General features: G+C 40.8%; 1 protein-coding gene across 3 annotated transcripts; it reads right to left on the bottom strand.

The window, feature by feature from the left end:
• Nucleotides 1-1756: 1756 nt before the first annotated feature.
• On the bottom strand, nucleotides 1757-19615 carry LOC133607402 (tRNA selenocysteine 1-associated protein 1-like). 3 transcript variants are annotated; one of them, XM_061961984.2, is made up of 9 exons: nucleotides 19414-19615; nucleotides 16326-16423; nucleotides 16142-16241; nucleotides 16011-16060; nucleotides 7121-7252; nucleotides 5756-5872; nucleotides 5022-5220; nucleotides 4904-4937; nucleotides 1757-2376 (listed from the first exon to the last, which is right to left on the bottom strand). In XM_061961984.2, exons 1-9 carry the CDS (start codon nucleotides 19435-19437, stop codon nucleotides 2216-2218), a joined length of 915 nt encoding a protein of 304 aa, XP_061817968.1. In that variant the 5' UTR covers nucleotides 19438-19615; the 3' UTR covers nucleotides 1757-2215. The 3 variants fall into 3 exon arrangements, with proteins under 3 accessions (XP_061817968.1, XP_061817969.1, XP_061817967.1); XM_061961985.2 differs by having other exon boundaries at nucleotides 16142-16238; XM_061961983.2 differs by having other exon boundaries at nucleotides 16142-16256; nucleotides 19414-19614.
• Nucleotides 19616-22186: the final 2571 nt, after the last annotated feature.

Raw genomic sequence — 22186 nt, 5'->3', positions numbered from 1 at the left:
CAACTTATTGGTTCTTTGATGGAGCTTTTAACTCAAAACACTTGTATCTCAAATCAACGTTTCCCAATGGAGTGAATTTAAATCAATTTTGACCCCCAAAACCACACACCTTTAACATGTAACATGCCTTTCTAAAAGAAACAAATTTTTAGGACAGAAATATTGTATAAAACAATTAAATTGAATGTACTATTAACAATAGTAGATGTATGTAGTAATAATAATGTACAGCATTTACCTTGAAGAGTGGAATTATATGGTATCTCCTTCCAACTGATTCTCTTTCTCAAACAGCCTCAGGAACTTCGACATATTTTCATAGATATGTTTGCCTATGGATACTAACTCAACATTCTTGGCCAGCGTTATTATTATAATTATAACTGGGATTTATATAGCGCTTTTCTAAGTACCCAAAGTCGCTTTACATGTAGAACCCATCAATCATTCACACCTGGTGGTGGTAAGCTACTTTCATAGCCACAGCTGCCCTGGGGTAGACTGACGGAAGCGTGGCTGCAATTTGCGCCAACGGCCCCTCCGACCACCACCTATCATTCAGTTCACCGGTGTGAGTGGCACCGGGGGCAAAGGGTGAAGTGTCCCGCCCAAGGATACAACGGCAGCGATTTTGGATGGTAAGGGGCGGGGAGCGAACCTGCAACCCTCAGGTTTCTGGCACGGTTGCTCTACCCACTACGCCATGCCGCCCCGCAGACTAGCAATGACACACTCACTTCCACTTCCGCTTATCTGAGGTCGGGTCGCGGAGGTAGCAGCCTAAGCAGAGAAGCTCAGACTTAACCTCTCCCCAGCCACTTTGTCCAGCTCCTCCCGGGCGTTCCCAGGCCAGCCGGGAGACAGTCTCCCCAACGTGTCCTGGGTCTTCCCTGTGGCCTCCTACCGGTGGGACGTGCCCTAAACACCTCCCCAGTACACTCAAATTGCTTCGCCAAATTGGTGACACACTCAGTCATATTTTTGATGATTTATTTATTTAATTCAATTAATATCATCCACTTATTCTCAGCACTGTTCTTCACACTCACCTTCTTCCTCCCCATGGTAGGAAAAAAGTTATGTAGATCTCTAGCTTTAGGCTAATGCTAGCAAAAAAACCCAGAAATTTTGGGCCGATCTTTCGGGGTTCACTTTACTACGCCAATTAATGGCGGAAATACTTGTAAATCTAATTTTTGCTCGCAAACTTAAAGCGTAGCAATTAGAAATATAGTGGTACCTCAACTTAAGAGATGAAGGACAGTACTGAGAAGAAATGGGTGATATTAATTTGAAGAAATAACTCTTTAAAAATACGAATGAGCGTAAAGTTGATTTGACGAAATAAATTGAGCGTATCACTGCTCGTCTGCACCATACTAAAGCAAAATGAGTATACTGTCAGCCAAAGATGTTAAAATAATATCTAAACGGTGGACATGACATGTATCAATGAACATATGGAGAAGCTGCTGATGGTGTGTTTGACAGAGAAACAAACATCCAGAACATCAGTAGGATTTCAGAGCTTTGGTTTTACATTCTCAAGGCACTAGAGGGTGTCACCAACTAAAGTTTTTTTTTTTTGTTGCTTCAATTGACTCTGAAAACTTGCTGGACTAGGGAGCCTGGACCATCAGTATAATGGGGTGGAGGTTAATTCAAGTAAATTCCCAGAGGAACTCATCCCTATCTGTGACATACCCATTTTCACGGCAAGTTTTGTATTAACATATCTAAACCAGACCTCAAGATATACATTTGTTCTTTCCAGCTTTATTGTATTTTAATACAACAGCATAACTCAATACAACACTTGCAGATGTATACATTAAACCACAAAGTACAAAGAATTTCCAGATGGAATTTCACATGAACAAAAACAATTGTATTTTATGTACGGTAATGTGGAAATATTTTTTGTACCGAATGCAGCTGAGATAGGCTACAGCACCCCCCGCGACCCCAAAAGGGACAAGCGGTAGAAAATGGATGGATGGAAGGTTAGTTTGTTTTGTTTTTTAGAAATAAACTATTTTAAGACGACACACTTGAGATTAGGTGGCAAAAGCATTGTGGATGTGAATTGCCAGCAATTTATTTTTATCCTGTGATGACTCCATGAAACTATTTTTCCTTAAAAAAGATGGATTATATTGTCAAACCTCCAGTGGACAGCTGTAGATAAAAATGTATGGGGCAACTTCCTGTGGACTTAGTAGCAAAGTGGTTCAGGTATGGTTGCCATCACTTGGTCCTGTTCCAAGGCGAACTCCACTGATTGCCAAGGACACTCAATTAGAGCATCATACAGTTCTTCACTGCTTTCTATGAAGCTCCTGTTGGTTTCTGCCACATCCAGTTGTGGCGAAGGGTCTGGAAAAACAGTGACAGCATGCGTTCCTTACAATGTGATTGGACTGTAATTGATCATTGTACACATCAGGGGTGTCCTGATACGACTTTTTCACTTCCGATATTATACCAATATTGAAGCCTTGAGTGTTGGCCAGTACCAATATTATTCCGAAAAAATATGAGCACAAATCATACATGTGTGGCATGTTAAAAATAGGCTTGATAAAGCAAAATTAGTCAGAGAACAACAGTAGGTATGAAAACACTAAGTTAAGGCAAAACATTTCCTACTTTTATCATTTTGTAATGTGGAATGTTATTAAAGGTTTAATCAAGTGAGTTTACTCATAGAATAATAGTACACATATGGACTAGGTTTACACTGCAGACCAAAGTGGGCCAAATCAGATTTTTTTTAGATTTGATTTTTTCCAGCTGACTGTTTATACTGCAAATAAAATGGGATTTGAATCAGACTCCAGTGTAAACGTGCACGTCACTTGCATGCGCACTTTGATAAAGTGAAAACAAAGGAACTTGACCGTGAGGAAGAAGACGCTACTAATATAAAATAAGATAAAAGTCGCAACATGAGAGTAAATTAAATTAATGTATGAATGGATGTATATAGTGTAATATTTTTGGGAGGGTGGTAATATTTTTATGGCTGTTAAGTAGAGGAGACACGGACATCAGCATGGATCTACGGGAGCTTTATTTTACAACTCACATGTAAGCAAATGCGCCACAGCGTCAAATTCGGTCTTTCAACAACCGCTATTTCTTCGGAATCAAAATATATATTCATATATTACATATAGGCTATTATTTGTGCACTATCGACAAGTGATGCACCGATAATTGGGTCGTGTTAAATAGAAACCGAAACCGGATGTTGTAATGAAATACCCATTTCTGCTGGCGACTGCGTTTTTCCAGCGCACACGAATGACGTAGCTTACCCAAAGCTGACGAAAATGTCACATTCAGGTCGCCTTGCATTTAGACCAGGGATGTCAAACATCAGGCCTGCGGTGAGATGAGTTTGCTAAGTGTAAAACTGACTGAAATACAAGAATAGACAAACTGTGTGCTTAGCGGAGGATGTTTAGATGTTAACTGGCTGTCCAGCTTTACACAAGTAAACATGTTGCAAGACTGCTTGTATCAGAGCTTAGATCGGATACTTTAGATGCAAACCAATTTCATTTGATACCGGTACTTGTTTTTTTACTATAATCGGACTAATATCCGATATCAATATAGGAACGGAACATACAGTCCTGAATAAAATCTTAATACCAGAGGAAATTATTATCAAAGTACAGCTACATGTACAAACAGACCACTCGTGCAACTGTCCTTTTGCCCTGCATGAGAAGAGTGTCATTTCTGCTCGATCCCAATTTTTTTTCATTTAACATCATTGAGCTCACTGTGTCCTGGGAAAGTGCAGTGGAAAAGTCTGACAAGCCGAATAAGTTGGAGGTACGCTGAGATATGTTGAGCTTGCAGCTGGGTGGATCGATCCACATATCGGCAGTGTCCGTACAAGCGTAGAATTAAGATATAATCGATACTAAAGTGATTTGATCAATATTTTTATTTTCACAAATTAAATTTTATTCATCTTAATAAACTCAGGGAATAAATCCTTGGACATAGGAGGACTTTTAGGGCAAAAACCAAATTATTTAAGTCAGCAGCACAGTAGACTGTATTTAGTGCTTTTGTTTAGTTATTGTAGTACTGACTTTGTTTTGTTTAAATAATTGTATGTACGGTAATAAAAAAAGAATAAGGAACTACTTTACATATTGTGTGTAACAAACAGGCAGAAGATCCAATTGGAGAAGGGAAAGAGGGGTTGACTTGTCTTTTATTTCCGGAGTTTTGTGTTTTTAAAAAAAGTAAGTAAGCTATTATTACACACAAAGTGTTTTAGTGTTTTATTCTGAAAATTAACCAGATTTATTTTGTTTACATGTTAAACTTCCTGTTCTGCTCGAAGCTTATCTGTGCGAAATTGATGCGTCTTTTCCGCAGCAGCCGGTAAAAATAAAAGCCTTGCCTATTTGCGGTTGGCACATCCTCCTACGTGTAGTTTAGCTATTCATTGTCCTCTCGGGATGACACTTTTAAGAAAATTACTTTACTTGCCGCCATGGAGGCAGACTTGGAAGTAGCTTTGTACTTTTGACGGACATTAGCCACTACCGAGAATGCTACATTGCTTTGAGGACGCGTTTGCTCACTTGTTGCTGTCAAATTTGCAGGTCATCAAAATGCATTATCACAATAGAACGATAGTATTAAAAACTTGTTATTGTCTGTCAAATGTATATAATCCTAGGAGCAGCATGCTTGTTGCTCTGTGGAGCATGGCGCAGTTTGATGCAGTAGGCCTACATAATTATCATCTGAAAAACCAATATCGATTTTTAAGCCAAAAATCGATCCATATCTTAACATTTTGGTCAAGATACGTTGTGAATGTACAACCAGGCAATTAATAATAGCACTGTGCTGGCATCTACACACAAACCTTCAAGTCCATCATCCTCAGGAACCTCTGGTTCCTAAAACATAAAAACAAAGGCAATGTCATCGTTTCCACTTCCAAAATATGGAAATGGTCATCAACTAAGGTCATGAGAGCATACCTGTTGTTGGGCATACTGTGAGTAGTCATACTGTGAATAGTCGTAGCCATACGTTGCTGCAGTCTGATCGTAGCCCCAAGAAGAGTAATAGTTAGGATAAGCCTGCTGTTGGTACTGGCTGTACTGGTCATAGGTTGTAGGGTAGGAGGTAGTAGTTGGCCAGGTTTTGGTCTCAGTCTGTGGCGGCCTGTTCCTTAAACTGCACACATAGGGAAAGTCAAAGGTAAACCTATGGCATTTTAGCATGATGTTACAAGAATGTATATGTATGTGTATATATATATATATATATATATATATATATATATATATATATATGTGTGTGTGTGTGTGTATATATGCATGTATATTTATCCATCCATCCATTTTCTACCGCTTATTCCCTTTTGGGGTCGCTGGAGCCTATCTCAGCTACAATCGGGCGGAAGGCGGGGTACACCCTGGACAAGTCGCCACCTCATATATATATATATATATATATATATGTGTGTATATATGCATGTGTGTGTGTGTATATATATATATATATATATATATATATATATATATATATATATATATATATATATATATATATATATATATATATAAAACCAGCATTGACACGACGTGACGACGGGGGCGCAGGGCGGATACTTTTCAGAGGCAGTATAGTATCGGATATGATTCATTAGTATCGCGGTACTATACTAATACCGGTACTACAAAATTTGTATTACCGGAAAGTTACTTACTTGTTAGCAGCCAAGCTTAGTCGCAGAGGTTTACTACCCAGCCCCAAAGCTCCCTGGCACTCGTCCAATGCTTTCTTCTGCAGACGCTCATCTGGGAACTGAACAAAGCCGCAGCCCCTACAGAAAGTCACACATACATACATACATTATTATATATATATACATATACACATATATACAGTGCTTTTTGTGTCTTTTTACGCATTGAAATCAGAAATGACGTGCAATTCCAGAAGCCCGCGCGTCACCCGGACGCGGCTATATATATATATTTTACTGCCCGGTTTGCTTGTTTTTTTTATTTATCGATCATCGCTTTCCGCCTTTGTTTTGTTGTGTTTATATTTGCCGGATCAAATTCCCATCCCTGTTTATTGCGTTTTTGTTGGTCGTAAATTTTGATTCACCGAAAGTTTTATCAATGACAAATACTGTCTCAGTTTGCACTCGGACAACTTTACCGGGAGGGGCTGTCAAAAGAATGACTTCCTGGTAAACACTAAGGTGAGTGTAAAGTCAACCTTTTTAAATTCATCCTGTGCCATGTGTCCAGTAAATGAGTTGTTTTAGTCATTGCAGTTTTGCTTCCGCATTAAATATTTAACTCGAATACAAATTCACTTGTAATATTTGTCTTGATTTTTTGTGAATATAGTCTTTGTTATAATAAAACTACCAAAAAATTATGGTTTGGTATGACACTGTTCATGTCTTTGATAGGTGGTCACTTATAAAATCGGAAGGAGAAGAGATAATTTCCCTAACTGTATGCCGTGTATGCATGTTCCAAACTTTTCTATTTTTTTACATTAACACGTTGTCTTAATCATCTTGATTTAAGATATCTTGTTAGATGTGTTTATGCTCAATGCGTGCCAATAATTTCACCCTACAAAAACAATAATATATTTTGTACGACCACAGGAAGCATCTTTCGACATGGTTGTTTTAACAAATGAGCAGCTACTTACTCCAAATGTTTGGTTCAAAAAAACATATTCCCAACGATTGCCCATGCTAATCATCCAATGTGATGCTTTTAAATATTTGTTCAGTTAACTCTCTGGGGAATATCTAATTGTATAGCAATAGAGTAGCTAAAGAATTTAAAAAGTACTCAAGGAGTTATGAGTTTATAAAACATTCTTGGATCCATACGTTTGTCTACCTTTTTTGCTAAAATCGCTCAGTCAACTTCAATCCTAAATAAAAATAGCAAATGTCCTGTTTTTTTTTAAACACATTTAATGCTTCTTTGATCTAATTATGTAATTGTGTTTAATTAGAAAAAAAATTATAATACGTTATTATCCATATAGTAAATGTGTGTAAGAATCAGCTAAAAACAAACAAAAAAACACCTACTTCGAGTTTCCCATGCTGTCCAAAACCACTTTTCCTCCACGACAAGAAGGGTAGCGATTGTAGAAGAACTCGTACAGCATTCCATCATCCACCTCTGGAGTCAGATCTCCCACAAACAAAGAATACATCTGACTATATAAGGAGAAAGGGATTGGTTAAGACGACATCTGGAGTGCCACATTTTGTTATGTTACAGCTTTATTCATCCATCCATTTTCTACCGCTTGTCCCTATTGGGGTGGCAGGGGGTGCTGGAGCCTATCCCAGCTGCATTCGGGCGGAAGGCGGTGGTGAACACCCTGGACAAGTCGCCACCTCATGGCAGGGCCAACACAGATAGACAAGATTTACACTCACATTCACACACTAGGGCCAATTTAGTGTTGTCAATCAACCTATCCCCAAGTGCATGTCTTTGGAGGTGGGAGGAAGCCGGAGTAACCGGAGGGAACCCACGCAGTCAAGGGGAGAACATGCAAACTCCACATAGATGCATTTTTGAAAAAAGATTTTAAAATATCATATGTACATACAGCATTATCTTTTCACCAAACTAAACTGGACTTTATATTGTGAGGATGAACAATTTCATTTTTAATGTTCTTACTTAGAGGGGAACTGTACTTTTTTTTATTTTATTTTGCCTATTATTCACAATCCCTATGTGTGACAAGAACACATATGTCTCTCTTTTTTGTAGATTGTAGATTGTAAAAAACAGCTCATACAAGACAACTAACAATGCAGCTAATGGGATTTATCTATTCCGCCTATACAGCCCTCTAAAAATGATTTCGAAAACCGCCAAAAATGCTCCATTTACATGTCGTGACCTGCATGTTAACCAAGTATTACCAACATTTTTATTATAACAGCTAATGTATAGAAACTATCTTTAGTAACATGGCGCATTGGTCACAGAGCGGTAACTAGCTTATGCAGCTATTGACATACTGAGCCGACGAGCTGTTGCATCGCCTCTGAGTTGGTAAAAGTTTGTGCTGAATTATAAATCATGCCCCTTACTTGTATAGTTGAAGTGGCCATAAATCGAGAAATTGGTGAACTTTGAAATTCACGTTAGACCTGAATACATGGCAAGGAAGACACAGCAAGAAGCTTGTTTGCTCTCAGCATTTTTTTAACCGCGTAATGAGGATTATGATGAATTCATCATCTAAACGGGGAACAGAAGCCTTATACTGAAAGATATAAACATCCCACTAGCCAGCATCCTAGTGAGAGCGAACATTGTACCGTAATTGATTGTTTTATTGGAGCCCGAGCAGCAAAGGTCGTGAAAGCCCTATTGTAATTGCTCCATGCATTATTTTTCTCCCAAATTGATCCCATTTTTGAGGCCTTTAACATACACAAAAACTCACCAATTTCTGCGAGCGTGTCTGGTCTGGAAATTTTTTTATATTTTGGGGTTAAGAAATCTCTAAATTGACTCTCTAGTGCTCCCTTGAACATTTAAAAAAAGTTGCCCCAGCCTCCAGATTCACTATATACACATACAGTATATACATGTATGTATATATATACATGTATGTATATATATATATATATATATATATATATATATATATATATATATATATATTTACTCCTCTCTGAGCTGCCACCTTAACGTGGTAGAGGAGTTTGCGTGTCCCAATGATCCTAGGAGCTATGTTGTCCGGGGGCTTCCATGCCCCCCTGGTAGGGTCTCCCAAGACAAACAGGTCCTAGGTGAGGGATCAGACAAAGAGCAGCTCGAAGACTTCTATGGAAATGCAAGAACCGAGACTCAGATTTCCCTCGCCCGGACGCGGGTCACCGGGGCCCCCCTCCGGAGCCAGGCCCGGAGTTGGGGCACGATGGCGAGCGCCTGGTGGCCGGGCCTGTCCCCATGGGGCCCGGCCGGGCACAGCCCGAAGAGGCAACGTGGGTCCCCCCTCCAATGGGCTCACCACCCATAGCAGGGGCCATAGAGGTTGGGTGCAGTGTGAGCTGGGCGGTAGCCGAAGGCAAGGCACTTGGCGGTCCGATCCTCGGCTACAGAAGCTAGCTCTTGGGACGTGGAACGTCACCTCGCTGGGGGGGAAAGGAGCCTGAGCTAGTGCGCGAGGTAGAGAAGTTCCGGTTGGATATAGTCGGACTCACCTCGACGCACAGCAAGGGCTCTGGAACCAGTTCTCTCGAGAGGGGCTGGACTCTCTTCCACTCTGGCGTTGCCAGCAGTGAGAAGCGACGGGCTGGGGTGGCAATTCTTGTTGCCCCCCGGCTCAGAGCCTGCATGTTGGAGTTCAACCCGGTGGACGAGAGGGTAGCTTCCCTCCGCCTTCGGGTGGGGGGACGGGCCCTGACTGTTGTTTGCGCTTACGCGCCAAACAGCAGCTCAGAGTACCCACCCTTTTTGGATTCACTCGAGGGAGTACTTGAGAGTGCCCCCCCGGGTGATTCCCTCGTTCTACTGGGGGACTTCAACGCTCATATTGGCAACGACAGTGAAACCTGGAGAGGCGTGATTGGGAAGAATGGCCGCCCGGATCTGAACCCAAGTGGTGTTTTGTTATTGGACTTTTGTGCCCGTCACGGATTGTCCATAACGAACACCATGTTCAAGCATAAGGGTGTCCATATGTGCACTTGGCACCAGGACACCCTAGGCCGCAGTTCTATGATCGACTTTGTAGTTGTGTCATCGGATTTGCGGCCTCATGTTTTGGACACTCGGGTGAAGAGAGGGGCGGTGCTTTCTACCGATCACCACCTGTTGGTGAGTTGGCTGCGATGGTGGGGGAGGATGCCGGACAGACCTGGCAGGCCCAAACGCATTGTGAGGGTTTGCTGGGAACGTCTGGCAGAGTCTCCTGTCAGAGAGAGTTTCAATTCCCACCTCCGGAAAAACTTTGAACATGTCACGAGGGAGGTGCTGGACATTGAGTCCGAGTGGACCATGTTCCGCACCTCTATTGTCGAGGCGGCTGATTGGAGCTGTGGCCGCAGGGTAGTTGGTGCCTGTCGTGGCGGTAATCCTAGAACCCGTTGGTGGACACCGGCGGTGAGGGATGCCGTCAAGCTGAAGAAGGAGTCCTATCGGGTTCTTTTGGCTCATGGGACTCCTGAGGCAGCGGACAGGTACCGACAGGCCAAGCGGTGTGCGGCTTCAGCGGTCGCGGAGGCAAAAACTCGGACATGGGAGGAGTTCGGGGAAGCCATGGAAAACGACTTCCGGACGGCTTCGAAGCGATTCTGGACCACCATCCGCCGCCTCAGGAAGGGGAAGCAGTGCACTACCAACACCGTGTATGGTGCGGATGGTGTTCTGCTGACCTCGACTGCGGATGTTGTGGATCGGTGGAGGGAATACTTCGAAGACCTCCTCAATCCCACCAACACGTCTTCCTATGAGGAAGCAGTGCCTGGGGAATCTGTGGTGGGCTCTCCTATTTCTGGGGCTGAGGTTGCTGAGGTAGTTAAAAAGCTCCTCGGTGGCAAGGCCCCGGGGGTGGATGAGATCCGCCCGGAGTTCCTTAAGGCTCTGGATGCTGTAGGGCTGTCTTGGTTGACAAGACTCTGCAGCATCGCGTGGACATCGGGGGAAGTACCTCTGGATTGGCAGACCGGGGTGGTGGTTCCTCTCTTTAAAAAGGGGAACCGGAGGGTGTGTTCTAACTATCGTGGGATCACACTCCTCAGCCTTCCCGGTAAGGTCTATTCAGGTGTACTGGAGAGGAGGCTACGCCGGATAGTCGAACCTCGGATTCAGGAGGAACAGTGTGGTTTTCGTCCTGGTCGTGAAACTGTGGACCAGCTCTATACTCTCGGCAGGGTCCTTGAGGGTGCATGGGAGTTTGCCCAACCAGTCTACATGTGCTTTGTGGACTTGGAGAAGGCATTCGACCGTGTCCCTCGGGAAGTCCTGTGGGGAGTGCTCAGAGAGTATGGGGTTTCGGACTGTCTGATTGTGGCGGTCCGCTCCCTGTATGATCAGTGTCAGAGCTTGGTTCGCATTGCCGGCAGTAAGTCGGACACGTTTCCGGTGAGGGTTGGACTCCGCCAAGGCTGCCCTTTGTCACCGATTCTGTTCATAACTTTTATGGACAGAATTTCTAGGCGCAGTCAAGGCGTTGAGGGGATCCGGTTTGGTGGCTGCAGGATTAGGTCTCTGCTTTTTGCAGATGATTTGGTCCTGATGGCTTCATCTGGCCAGGATCTTCAGCTCTCACTGGATCGGTTCGCAGCTGAGTGTGAAGCGACTGGGATGAGAATCAGCACCTCCAAGTCCGAGTCCATGGTTCTCGCCCGGAAAAGGGTGGAGTGCCATCTCCGGGTTGGGGAGGAGATCTTGCCCCAAGTGGAGGAGTTCAAGTACCTCGGAGTCTAGTTCACGAGTGAGGGAAGAGTGGATCGTGAGATCGACAGGCGGATCGGTGCGGCGTCTTCAGTAATGCGGACGCTGTATCGATCCGTTGTGGCGAAGAAGGAGCTGAGCCGGAAGGCAAAGCTCTCAATTTACCGGTCGATCTACGTTCCCATCCTCACCTATGGTCATGAGCTTTGGGTTATGACCGAAAGGACAAGATCACGGGTACAAGCGGCCGAAATGAGTTTCCTCCGCCGGGTGGCGGGGCTCTCCCTTAGAGATAGGGTGAGAAGCTCTGCCATCCGGGGGGAGCTCAAAGTAAAGCCGCTGCTCCTCCACATCGAGAGGAGCCAGATGAGGTGGTTCGGGCATCTCGTCAGGATGCCACCCGAGCGCCTCCCTAAGGAGGTGTTTAGGGCATGTCCGACCGGTAGGAGGCCACGAGGAAGACCCAGGACACGCTGGGAAGACTATGTCTCCCGGCTGGCCTGGGAATGCCTCGGGATCCCCCGGGAGGAGCTGGACGAAGTGGCTGGGGAGAGGGAAGTCTGGGCTTCCCTGCTTAGGCTGCTGACCCCGCGACCCGACCTCGGATAAGCGGAAGAAGATGGATGGATGGATGGATGGATATATATATTTATGTATATAATATTTACACATATTATTTATATATACACATTATATTTATATGCATATCCATCCATCCATTTCCTACCGCTTGTCCCTATCGGGGTCGCAGGGGGTGCTGGAGCCTATCGCAGCTGCATTCGGGCGGAAGGCGGTTTACACCCTGGTCGCCACCTCATGGCAGGGCCAACACAGATGGACAACATTCACACTCACATTCACACACTATGGCCAATTTAGTGTTGCTAATCAACCTATCCCCAGGTGCATGTCTTTGGAGGTGGGAGGAAGCCGGGAGTACCCGGAGGGAACCCACGCAGACACGGGGAGAACATGCAAACTAATTTAAATATATATATATTTATGACTAATATTTATTTATTTATGAAAGACATTTTTTGTTAACATGTTAAAGGTGTTTAATAAAATTACAAGCATATTTTTAACATGTATAATGTTGTAATTATATTCATGTTCGAAATAACCTCAAACCATAACATTTAGATTCCTTTCTTTTATGAACACAAGAATATAAGTTGGTGTATTTCCTGATTCTGATGACTTGCATTGATTGGAATCAGACAGGATTCACAGTAGTGCTGCTAACTTCCACATTTTCGAATTTACATAGTGGAGGAGAAAAAGACCTCCTTTCTGTCCAATACCACATGAAAGTGGTTGTTTTTTGGCATCTTATTTGTCCAGCTTTCATATTGTTTTTTTATACACTTTACAAGAAATACATTGACAGCCAACTCTGTAGCTTTCTAGCTTGTGCGTGATAGCTTCCTAAGACTCTTATTTTGTTAGCACAGGCAGGATAGAGCAGCACTTTTATTGTGAAGACAGGAACTGTGCGGTCGGTCTTTGGGAATTTGACAGCAGGTGCAGCGCGAGAGTCTGTTGAAATAAAAAGTGTTTATCGCCAACTTGTCCATTGTTTTTTTGTTAATACTGAGCTCGCTGCAACCAGTGATGCCTGGCTAGCGATTGACTGACACACTCTTCGCGATTGACCGGTAGCTCGCGATCAACGTAATGGGTACCCCTGTAATAAACTGATAGCCGATGATAAATTGCAATTGAATTTTGCCTATGCCATTAAGTAAGCGTGACATGGCGCCACGCTTTGAGTTGACGGTTCGCAACTAATCTTTTAAACATTTATAACTTGGCTCCACAAACTCAGAACTTGATCAAAATTGGTAAAAATGCAATGAGACCCTGAAGTTTGGGTTGGTCAGTACCTATTCTTATACATTCGTAGTGGGCAGAGCCTGGAGGCAAAAACTGCTACTCTTCATCAACCATCAAACTGTCGTTAATGCACTTAAAACGATCAGACCTCCGTTCCCCCTTGTGGTGGAAAATTATAACGGTCATAACTTCCTTCCACATGCTCCAATCTTCCTGAAATTTTTGATGGTGGGTTGGCCAATGGGAAGGACATCATTAAAAGAGTCATTGGAGCCTGCCGACTCCTGTGAACCCCAAGGCACGGGCCCTCAAAGCTGCATGCAGCTTTAATTATGTTTGTATTTATTGTTTAGCACTCAACAAGACTGCTACATGATAGTTAGTGTTTAACTAGAGCTAAATGAGCTTAGCATACAGCTTGTAAAACTCCTCTGTATATTCAAGCTAAAAAAAACAGTCTGGATCATCATTTGTCCCAAAGTAGAAGTTGTCTCTCACAAAGTCTGCCATGATTAGTAGCAGTTAGTATGGTTGAAAAAAACAATTGCGAACGTTCCAATGCACTTTGTGAAATCAATGTGCCCCCAAAAAATGTTCCGACAATGCTTAAAATGACCAACATACTTCAATATTACATGTTATAATGAATGTGACCGTTACTACATTACATATATACTTACAGCATGTTTATAAAAACGTTTTTGGAGGTTGTTAAACAGGAAAAGAGAAAGACATATGTGTTGTCGTCTCACATAAGGGTTGTGAATGATTGGTAAAATTCCCGAAACATGCAGCTTCATTTAAAAGTGCTGAGATTGACGGGTCTGTCATGTTTACTGTATTTTCTGAAGCACAGGAAAAGCAACATGTTTAACGTTCAATACTTAATGAAAACTGTATTGTTCAGAAAAGTGATTTTACTGTGTTTTGATGCTTTAATGTCAACGTTTTATTGGACCTGATGTTTTTTTTGTAAAAAGACTAAATCTGTTTAAGTCTGTTAAAAACAATCAACGACTTCATAAAGTCCATTTGTTTTGGTTGTAGCAATAGGGCTACACGACATGCACCAAAACGGATATCACGGTATTTTAAACAAAACGTGCAAAGTGTTTAGTTTAAACTCAACACCACATGACTGTTACTACCAGATTTCAGAAAATTACTTTTACTAAGTAATACATTACAGTTACCCGTTACTTAACCCAAAAAGTAATTTAATTATTAATGGAATTACACTTTAATAAATCGTATTCACTTTTAGAGAAAGTAATTAATGCGTTACTTAACAAAAAAGATATATATATTTATATGTCATATGCAGTTGAGAGAAGTTTCGTATGAGAGAAGTGCGTGCGCGTGTGTGCCTTTAAAAGGTGGTGTCTGTGACGTCAGCAAGGGTTTCAGCTGTGCTGCATTTGTTAGCTTTAGCAGTTAGCAGCGGCAGTTTGTCGGGTCTGACGGCTGCTCTGTTTAATCTTTTCACCGGATTATATTACAACTGGTTAATAAAGAGATTGAATGTGCTTTGATGGCTGTCATTTGTTATTGTCAAAAAATGGGGCATAGTTTGGATTGGAAAGCTTTTCACTTCAATCATTGATTTGTAGTTCAGTATTCCCACGGCACATACCGGTAGTAGTATTGTGTACGTGTGCATGTGTTGTTGTCTGCTGTCATGTACAAAACAACTCTATTTGATAGACAGCAGACAAAACTATTTGATATCAAGTACATTTTAGCGTGATATTGGTTGTTGCTTTTATTAGTAAAAAGATATTTCCTGCATTGAACTAGTTATTTTTCTGACGCTGTCTTGTTCAAATAAAACCATATCCAAAAGTAGCGTGCCACGTTACATCAAAGTATATTGCTGACGGTCAGATCTGGTACTGACAAAAGCAATCCGACTGTTTAAAGAATATTTTATGTGTGAATGCTTTCACACACTTAAAACAAAGCATTGCGATTTCTGCCCAGTGCTCTCTGAATGTCAAAGTGAAGAAATTCAATGAAGCACAGGTAAACAGCACGAGTAACTACCAAAGGCAGCATATGAAGATATGATGTACCGGTATGGCAGTATTGTCTCAAATACATATCTCTGTCTAAAATATACCGGTATAACGTCTATAATTGGCATACTGCCCAGCCCTATATAGCAATCTTTTGATACACCACAATAATGTATTTTAAAGAGAAACTAATTAGATTTACAGATCATAATTAATAAATCCCTTTTTTATTTGTACGTATTAATTTATTTTAAATCGCTTGACATCGTAATGCCACTAAGTCAGCTAGGGTTACTTTTACTGCTTCTGATCAGACAACTGGGCTGAATTAATTATTGTTTAGACAGAGACAGTTTTGAAACTACACGTGCGGATAGACATAGTTTTAATACAGGAGAGGCATTTTTTTAATGGCATCAGTGTTTATGGCCTGAATCATGTCCAATGAACTAAATTCACCACAGATGGACTCCAATTAGGCAATACAAAACAAAGGAAAGCTTTAAATACTTAAGTACATGCGATTTCTTTTTACATTTTTGATACATTTGCAAAAATCACAAAAAAATATTTTGTAATTTTTTGGGGTGAATCAGGCGGTAACATAACAAAATGTGTAAAACGTGACTAAATTCTGGATTCTACTTAAGTTATGTGTTAGTCTTTTGCTGATGTCCTGTTTTTCATTTGGACTCACCCAGTCTCTTGTTTCCCAAAGGTGGCTCGATTTAACTTGAATCTTGTAGGCTGTGAGTAGGAAGCACATTTACAATAAAATATGTCACTCGAACAGAAATAATGACACTTTTTCAGTTATTTTATTCATACCGGGCTGGCTCCTGGTAGTGATTTTCCATTGATTTTACGAAGACACCTCTCAGCTGTGGCCTCATCTGCCATCTCAACAAAACAATAACCTAGAGCACTGCTGGAGGATGGGACACTGTTTAAAGTAAAATTAGACTGACAGCAACAATTACCAAAAAATACAATGTGTGGGTTTGGCACTCACCCTGTCAATTTGTTGCGTATAATCCGAACACTGACCGCCTGCTCCCCCATGGTAGAAAAGGCTCGAGTGATGAACTTCTCATCCATGTAGGAGTCCAGCTAAATTAAATGTAAAATATTTTATTCAATCCAAGTTTTATTAAGTTAAGGATGTTTTTAGGCAAAGCAACAATCAAATCAATGATGGTGGAATCTCAAAATGGATGTAATCTCTTTGGTTAGTAGGAGCTGCACCATAAACTATCTACTCTAGAGTCACACTTAAAGGTGCTGTATGTCACTGGCTCAAGATTACAGTTTTTTTAGCCCACCCCAAAATTGAAGAAACAACCAATGGCTACCATATGCTACCAACTGTGGTTTTAAATGAACAAATTTAACAACTAAATGTCTATATTTCTCACAAATAGAAGTTAACTTTTCAAAAAACATCACTTGTCGGAGACTTTCATGGCTGTCAATCACAGCTGTCTCTCGTTTTTAATCCACAGCCACAGATTACAAAAGGATCCAATGGCCGCCGTGCTGCTGTTAAACAGGTGAGCGAGAGCATAAATCAACCCAAAACACTGCCCTTGCGACGTGGCGTCATCCTTTTTCTCTGTGTTGCTTTCCTTAAAATACGCATTGAGGCTTATTTATTATGTTTGGCAAACTTCCAACCATCTATCCATTTTCTACCGCCTGTTCTCCCTTTTCACTTTGGTATTAAATCAATATGCAAAATTAAATCCTTACAATCAGCGATTATGTGGGAAAACATTCAGCACTCTTACAATTGAGCACACTGAGTTGAAATAAATAATAAGAAACATAGCTTTTTGTCTTGAAGTTGTAACTGAAAGTTACTGTATTTTTCTTCGTACAGTTTTAAAGTTAGTGTAGCCATTTAACGTATTTAGATGCTTTATTTGATTACCTTACAGGCTTGATATTACATTACACATCTCATAAATCTCACTTTTGGCGTTAACGCACTTTTCGTGTCTTTTTGCGCATAGAAATCAGAAAGGACGCGCATTTTCGAAGTCCACGCGTCCTTGTTTTTTTTTTTTTTTTTTAACTGACCCTGCCTTCTCCGCGTTTTTATTGGTCGTCTTCAAAGTAATGAACTTTCCGGTACAATTTCTTACATTTTGATTCGCCGAAAGGTTTATCAATCACAAATACTGCCTCAGTTTGCACTCGGACAACTTTACCGCGAGGGGCTGTCAAAAGAAAGACTTCATGGTAAACACTAAGGTGAGTGTAAAGTCAACCTTTTTAACTTCATCCCGTGCCATGTCTCCGAGAGTAAATTAGTTGTTTTAGTCTTTGTGAGTCCATGGAAACTTCACTTTTATCTCTCGCTGGATCGACATCGTTCGAGGATGGAGACAGGCTAACTGTTAGCTTCAAGCTAACCAGCACCCGACCAGACTCCTCCACCCCAAAAACATACTTTGCAGGTCAACAAACGGGGTAATATGTGCCTTCTGAAGTGTTAATGTGCAAGCAGTGTTCGAAAGGAGTATCTTGGAGAAGTGGCTGACAAGTTAGCAAGTGGGGAGGTATAGCTCGGTTGGTAGAGTGGCCGTGCCAGCAACTTGAGGGTTCCAGGTTCGATCCCCGCTTCCGCCATCCTCGTCACTGCCGTTGTGTCCTTGGGCAAGACACTTTACCCACCTGCTCCCAGTGCCACCCACACTGGTTTAAATGTAACTTAGATGTTGGGTTTCACTATGTAGAAGCGCTTTGAGTCACTAGAGAAAAGCGCTATATAAATATAATAAGCTTCACCGTCATTGTTTACTGAAGCAGAGATGGTGACTGTGCGTTATGATAAATGCGCTTGCATCACCAGGCTCTGCCTTTTATCGATAGATGTTTTAAAGGCCCACGGCGCATTCTAAAAATACTATTAAAATAAATGATAACATAACAAAAGTTGCGGAAGTACCTTTTGGTCACGTGGGTGCTTTATACGTTCCTGTTTCATGTTTTTTCTGACATACCCAGGTTTGTGTTAGCGATTTCTCTATCGCGTTGTATGAATGCTTTGGCACTTTTCGAATTGGAGCATTTAGATGACGCGGTACTAGTCAAGAAAATAAATCTGAAGACATGAGCAAGAAGATAAGTTGACCAGGTTGAGAGAACATTGCTCGCTATCCGCCTCAACTAGACACAGAAGCCAGTTAAACCAAAAAATGTTAATGGTAACAATTAACATTAACACACGTCATCTGCGACAAGTGTTAATAATATGTTGTGTATTTGGCTGTTCTGTATATTGAGTTGAGTCGAGTTTGAGTTTATTTCGAACATGCATGCATACAACGTGATACATCACAATTTCCAGTTTCTCTATTCGCATGTTCGAAAAGGAGTAGGAAGAAGCAGAGCTTATTTAATCCTACCCCTTTTCCTTTACATAACAGTTGATAAAACTTCTGTTCACTTCTTGTTCTCAATTTATTCACAATATACTCCATAAGTAATCACAATAAAAATAAATAAATAATACTCGGGGAAGTAAATTACATTTTATATAGTGAGATGAGTAAGATTATCTTGAAAATGAATGGATGGATGAGATAAATTCAGAATGTTTATCATAGTTCTTCTTCTTTGTACTTTGTAAACACTTAAAGTTTGAAGAGTTTCTTGAAGTGGATCATATTAGTACATTGTTTGATTTCTTTGCTTAATCCATTCCATAATTTAATTCCACATACTGATACACTGAAAGTCTTAAGTGTTGTACGTGCGTACAAATGTTTTAAATTACATTTTTCTCTAAGATTATATTTCTTCTCTTTTTTTGAGAAGAATTGTTGTATATTCTTGGGTAGCAGGTTATAGTTTGTTTTGTGTATAGCTTTAACTGTTTGCAAATTCACTATGTCGTGGAATTTCAGTATTTTTGATTCAATAAATAAATACTAAATAAATCAATTGCATGAAAGGAAACGTGTAAGGAAGGGTTTGTATTTTAAAATGTGATTGTAAATATCCCTACTCTATGTGCGCACTCTAGCTAACATGACCGCCAAGCTACATTACAACAATATTCATCACACAAAGCAAGGAAGTAACGATGAACTCACGTTTCCCATCCATAGCGTACTCATGGTGCCCTCAAAAGCGGGAAGTTCAAAAACTGGAATTTATTAGACGAGGTAAGTTGGAGAAAAAGAGTTTAGCAACAACATGCTAACAAGCAAAGTATGGCAAGACCCACGAGCGTACGTCGCGCCGACGCACAATACGTAGTGCGTCACTCCTTTACGTCTTCTTCTTTGGTTCTACGGCAGTTGGCAAGTAACCTTGTAGTGCGCATTACCGCCACTTTCTGATATGGAGTGTGGACCGAGATGGAACCTTACGTTACATTCTTTGATTTAACCCTGTCTTTTTTTTTTAAATGTAAGTAATGCTTTGCACCCTACGTATTCTGAGTGCAATCCTAAAATATCCTCCAGTACTAACCTAAACTTCTCTTTCGCTATCTTATTTTCCAGTATTTCCCTGTCTCTATTATATATGACTGATGGATTGAAACTTTTATTAGTAGAGTGCACAGTACATACATATTCCGTACAATTGACCACTAAATGGTAACACCCGAATAAGTTTTTCAACTTGTTACCACGTTAATCAATTCATCCTACACTGCATTAATATATGCCCTAGGCCGGGGGTCGGCAACCCGCGGCTCTAGAGCCACATGCGGCTCTTTAGCGCCGCCCTAGTGGCTCTCTGGAGCTTTTTCGAAAATGTATGAAAAAAGATGAGGGGAAAAAATATATTTTTTGTGTTAATATGGTTTCTGTAGGAAGACAAACATGACACAAACCTCCCTAATTGTTATAAAGCACACTGTTTGTATTAAACATGCTTCACTGATTCGAGTATTTGGCGAGCGCCGTTTTGTCCCACTAATTTTGGCGGTCCTTGAACTCACCGTAGTTTGTTTACATGTATAACTTTCTAGGACATGTTTTATGCCACTTATTTTTCTGTCTCATTTTGTCCACCAAACTTTTAACGTTGTGCATGAATGCACAAAGGTGAGTTTTGTTGATGTTATTGACTTGTGTGGAGTGCTAATCGGGCATATTTGGTCAGAGCATGACTGCAAGCTAATCGATGCTAACATGCTATTTAGGCTAGCTATATGTACATATTGCATCATTATGCCTCATTTGTAGGTATATTCGAGGTCATTTAGTTTCCTTTAAGTCCTCCTAATTCAATTTATATCTCATGACACACTGGTCCCCCCCTGGTCCAATATGGCTCTTTCAACATTTTGGGTTGCCGACCCCTGCCCTAGGCTACACATGATGAAAATAATCACACAGCCATGTGTTTGTTACCCTATCATTTTCAATGAACTATTTGCATGTCATAACTTCATTCTAGTAATAATGTAAACTTCCTTCCTATTTCTATTACCTCCTCTCATTATGCCTATACTCTCCTCTGGACTTTGTAATACTCCCTACCTTTTGTTTCTTTAGTCCAATTATCCTGCCCCTTTTTATTGTGTTCTATCTTAACTATATTCTTCATCATCATTTCTTTTTATTGCTTTCATGAAAAGATCATCAGGACTCCTCTTCCTCCTATCCAGGAGATTGCAAAAAGCCGCTGCCTGACCAGGGCTCAGAAAATCTGCAGAGACTCCTGCCACCCCCACCAAGGACTGTTTTCACTGCTGGACTCTAGAAAGAGGTTCCGCAGCCTCCGTAGCAGAACCTCCAGGTTCTGTAACAGCTTCTTCCCTCAGGCCATAAGACTCTTGAACGCATTAAAATAATCCCCTCAATTCCCCGCAAAAATTGATTAACTCGCTGGAATAAAAAAGACAATATAACATACATCCATAAACATGGATGCATATGCAAAAGTGCAATATATTTATCTGTACAGTAATCTATTTATTTATATCTGCATCTTATTGCTCTTTTATCCTGCACTACCATAAGCTAATGCAACGAAATTTTGTTCTTATCTGTACTGCAAAGTTCAAATTTGAATGACAATAAAAAGAAGTCTAAGTCTAAGTCTAAATACAGTATATGCAAGCCACGTACAGTTCACACTTTCATTGTTTTTTGTTTCTTATACATTTCCATGATCACAAAGGAGCAGATGGAAGAATAGTACTCTTATATTTATCTGCCCCCATTTTTTAACACAAATTATTTTAGATGACTTTATCACTGTTCCCTCCACCAACACCCGAACTCCAACCTACTTTTAATTTTCGTTTAAGCATTTTCACAATGACACGTCCAATCAAAATCAAAAATCAGTTTGGTATAATTCCAGTTGTTTCGTTTTGTAACTCTTTTTAAATTCTAAAATATTCTTGCAACTTTTTAAGACTTTCTTTAGAGAATTCCATGCTTTCACACCAACAACAGACAAGCACATTTGTTTCAAATTTGTTCGCACTCTTGGATGTTTAAAAACATACGGCCTTCTGTGATTCTTCACTTCTGATATGTGGTTATTCGCCATGTTTATTTCTGTTTCAAATATTACTTGCTTAATTGAGTACCTATCTGCTAATTTGTTCCCTATACAAATACATTTAACCACACTTCCCGGTTTATTCATTCTATAGATTGTCCAAACTATTTCATATATTAAATCTTGTCTTTTTTCTGAAGTTATGTATTTATGCTGATCAAATCTGTTGGAGTCCGAACAGACGACTGCTTAACTTGCTTGATTTTCCTCTGCCCAATTAACTGCCATGTAAATTCCTATTAATTCCCCGTAAAAAATTATTATTGACGCTAACTCTTTTATTTAAATATATGTTTTCTCGTGGAATAATTGCTGAAGCTCCTACTTTATTATTTATAG

Source organism: Nerophis lumbriciformis, linkage group LG09, assembly GCF_033978685.3.
Source record: "Nerophis lumbriciformis linkage group LG09, RoL_Nlum_v2.1, whole genome shotgun sequence".
In the NCBI taxonomy this organism is placed as follows: domain Eukaryota; kingdom Metazoa; phylum Chordata; class Actinopteri; order Syngnathiformes; family Syngnathidae; genus Nerophis; species Nerophis lumbriciformis.
Note: the sequence above shows the minus strand (reverse complement) of the source record. Positions and strands in the feature narration are given on the sequence as shown.

Excerpts from the sequence above, each read along its gene's own strand:
- LOC133607402 (XM_061961983.2), bottom strand. The coding sequence starts at position 19,437 with ATGAGTACGCTATGGATGGGAAAC. Across the intron at positions 16,424-19,413 it reads GTACGCTATGGATGGGAAAC|CTGGACTCCTACATGGATGA; the intron begins GTGAGTTCATCG and ends CATTTAATTTAG. Across the intron at positions 2,377-4,903 it reads TGAGGATGATGGACTTGAAG|ACCCTTCGCCACAACTGGAT; the intron begins GTTTGTGTGTAG and ends CTGTTTTTCCAG.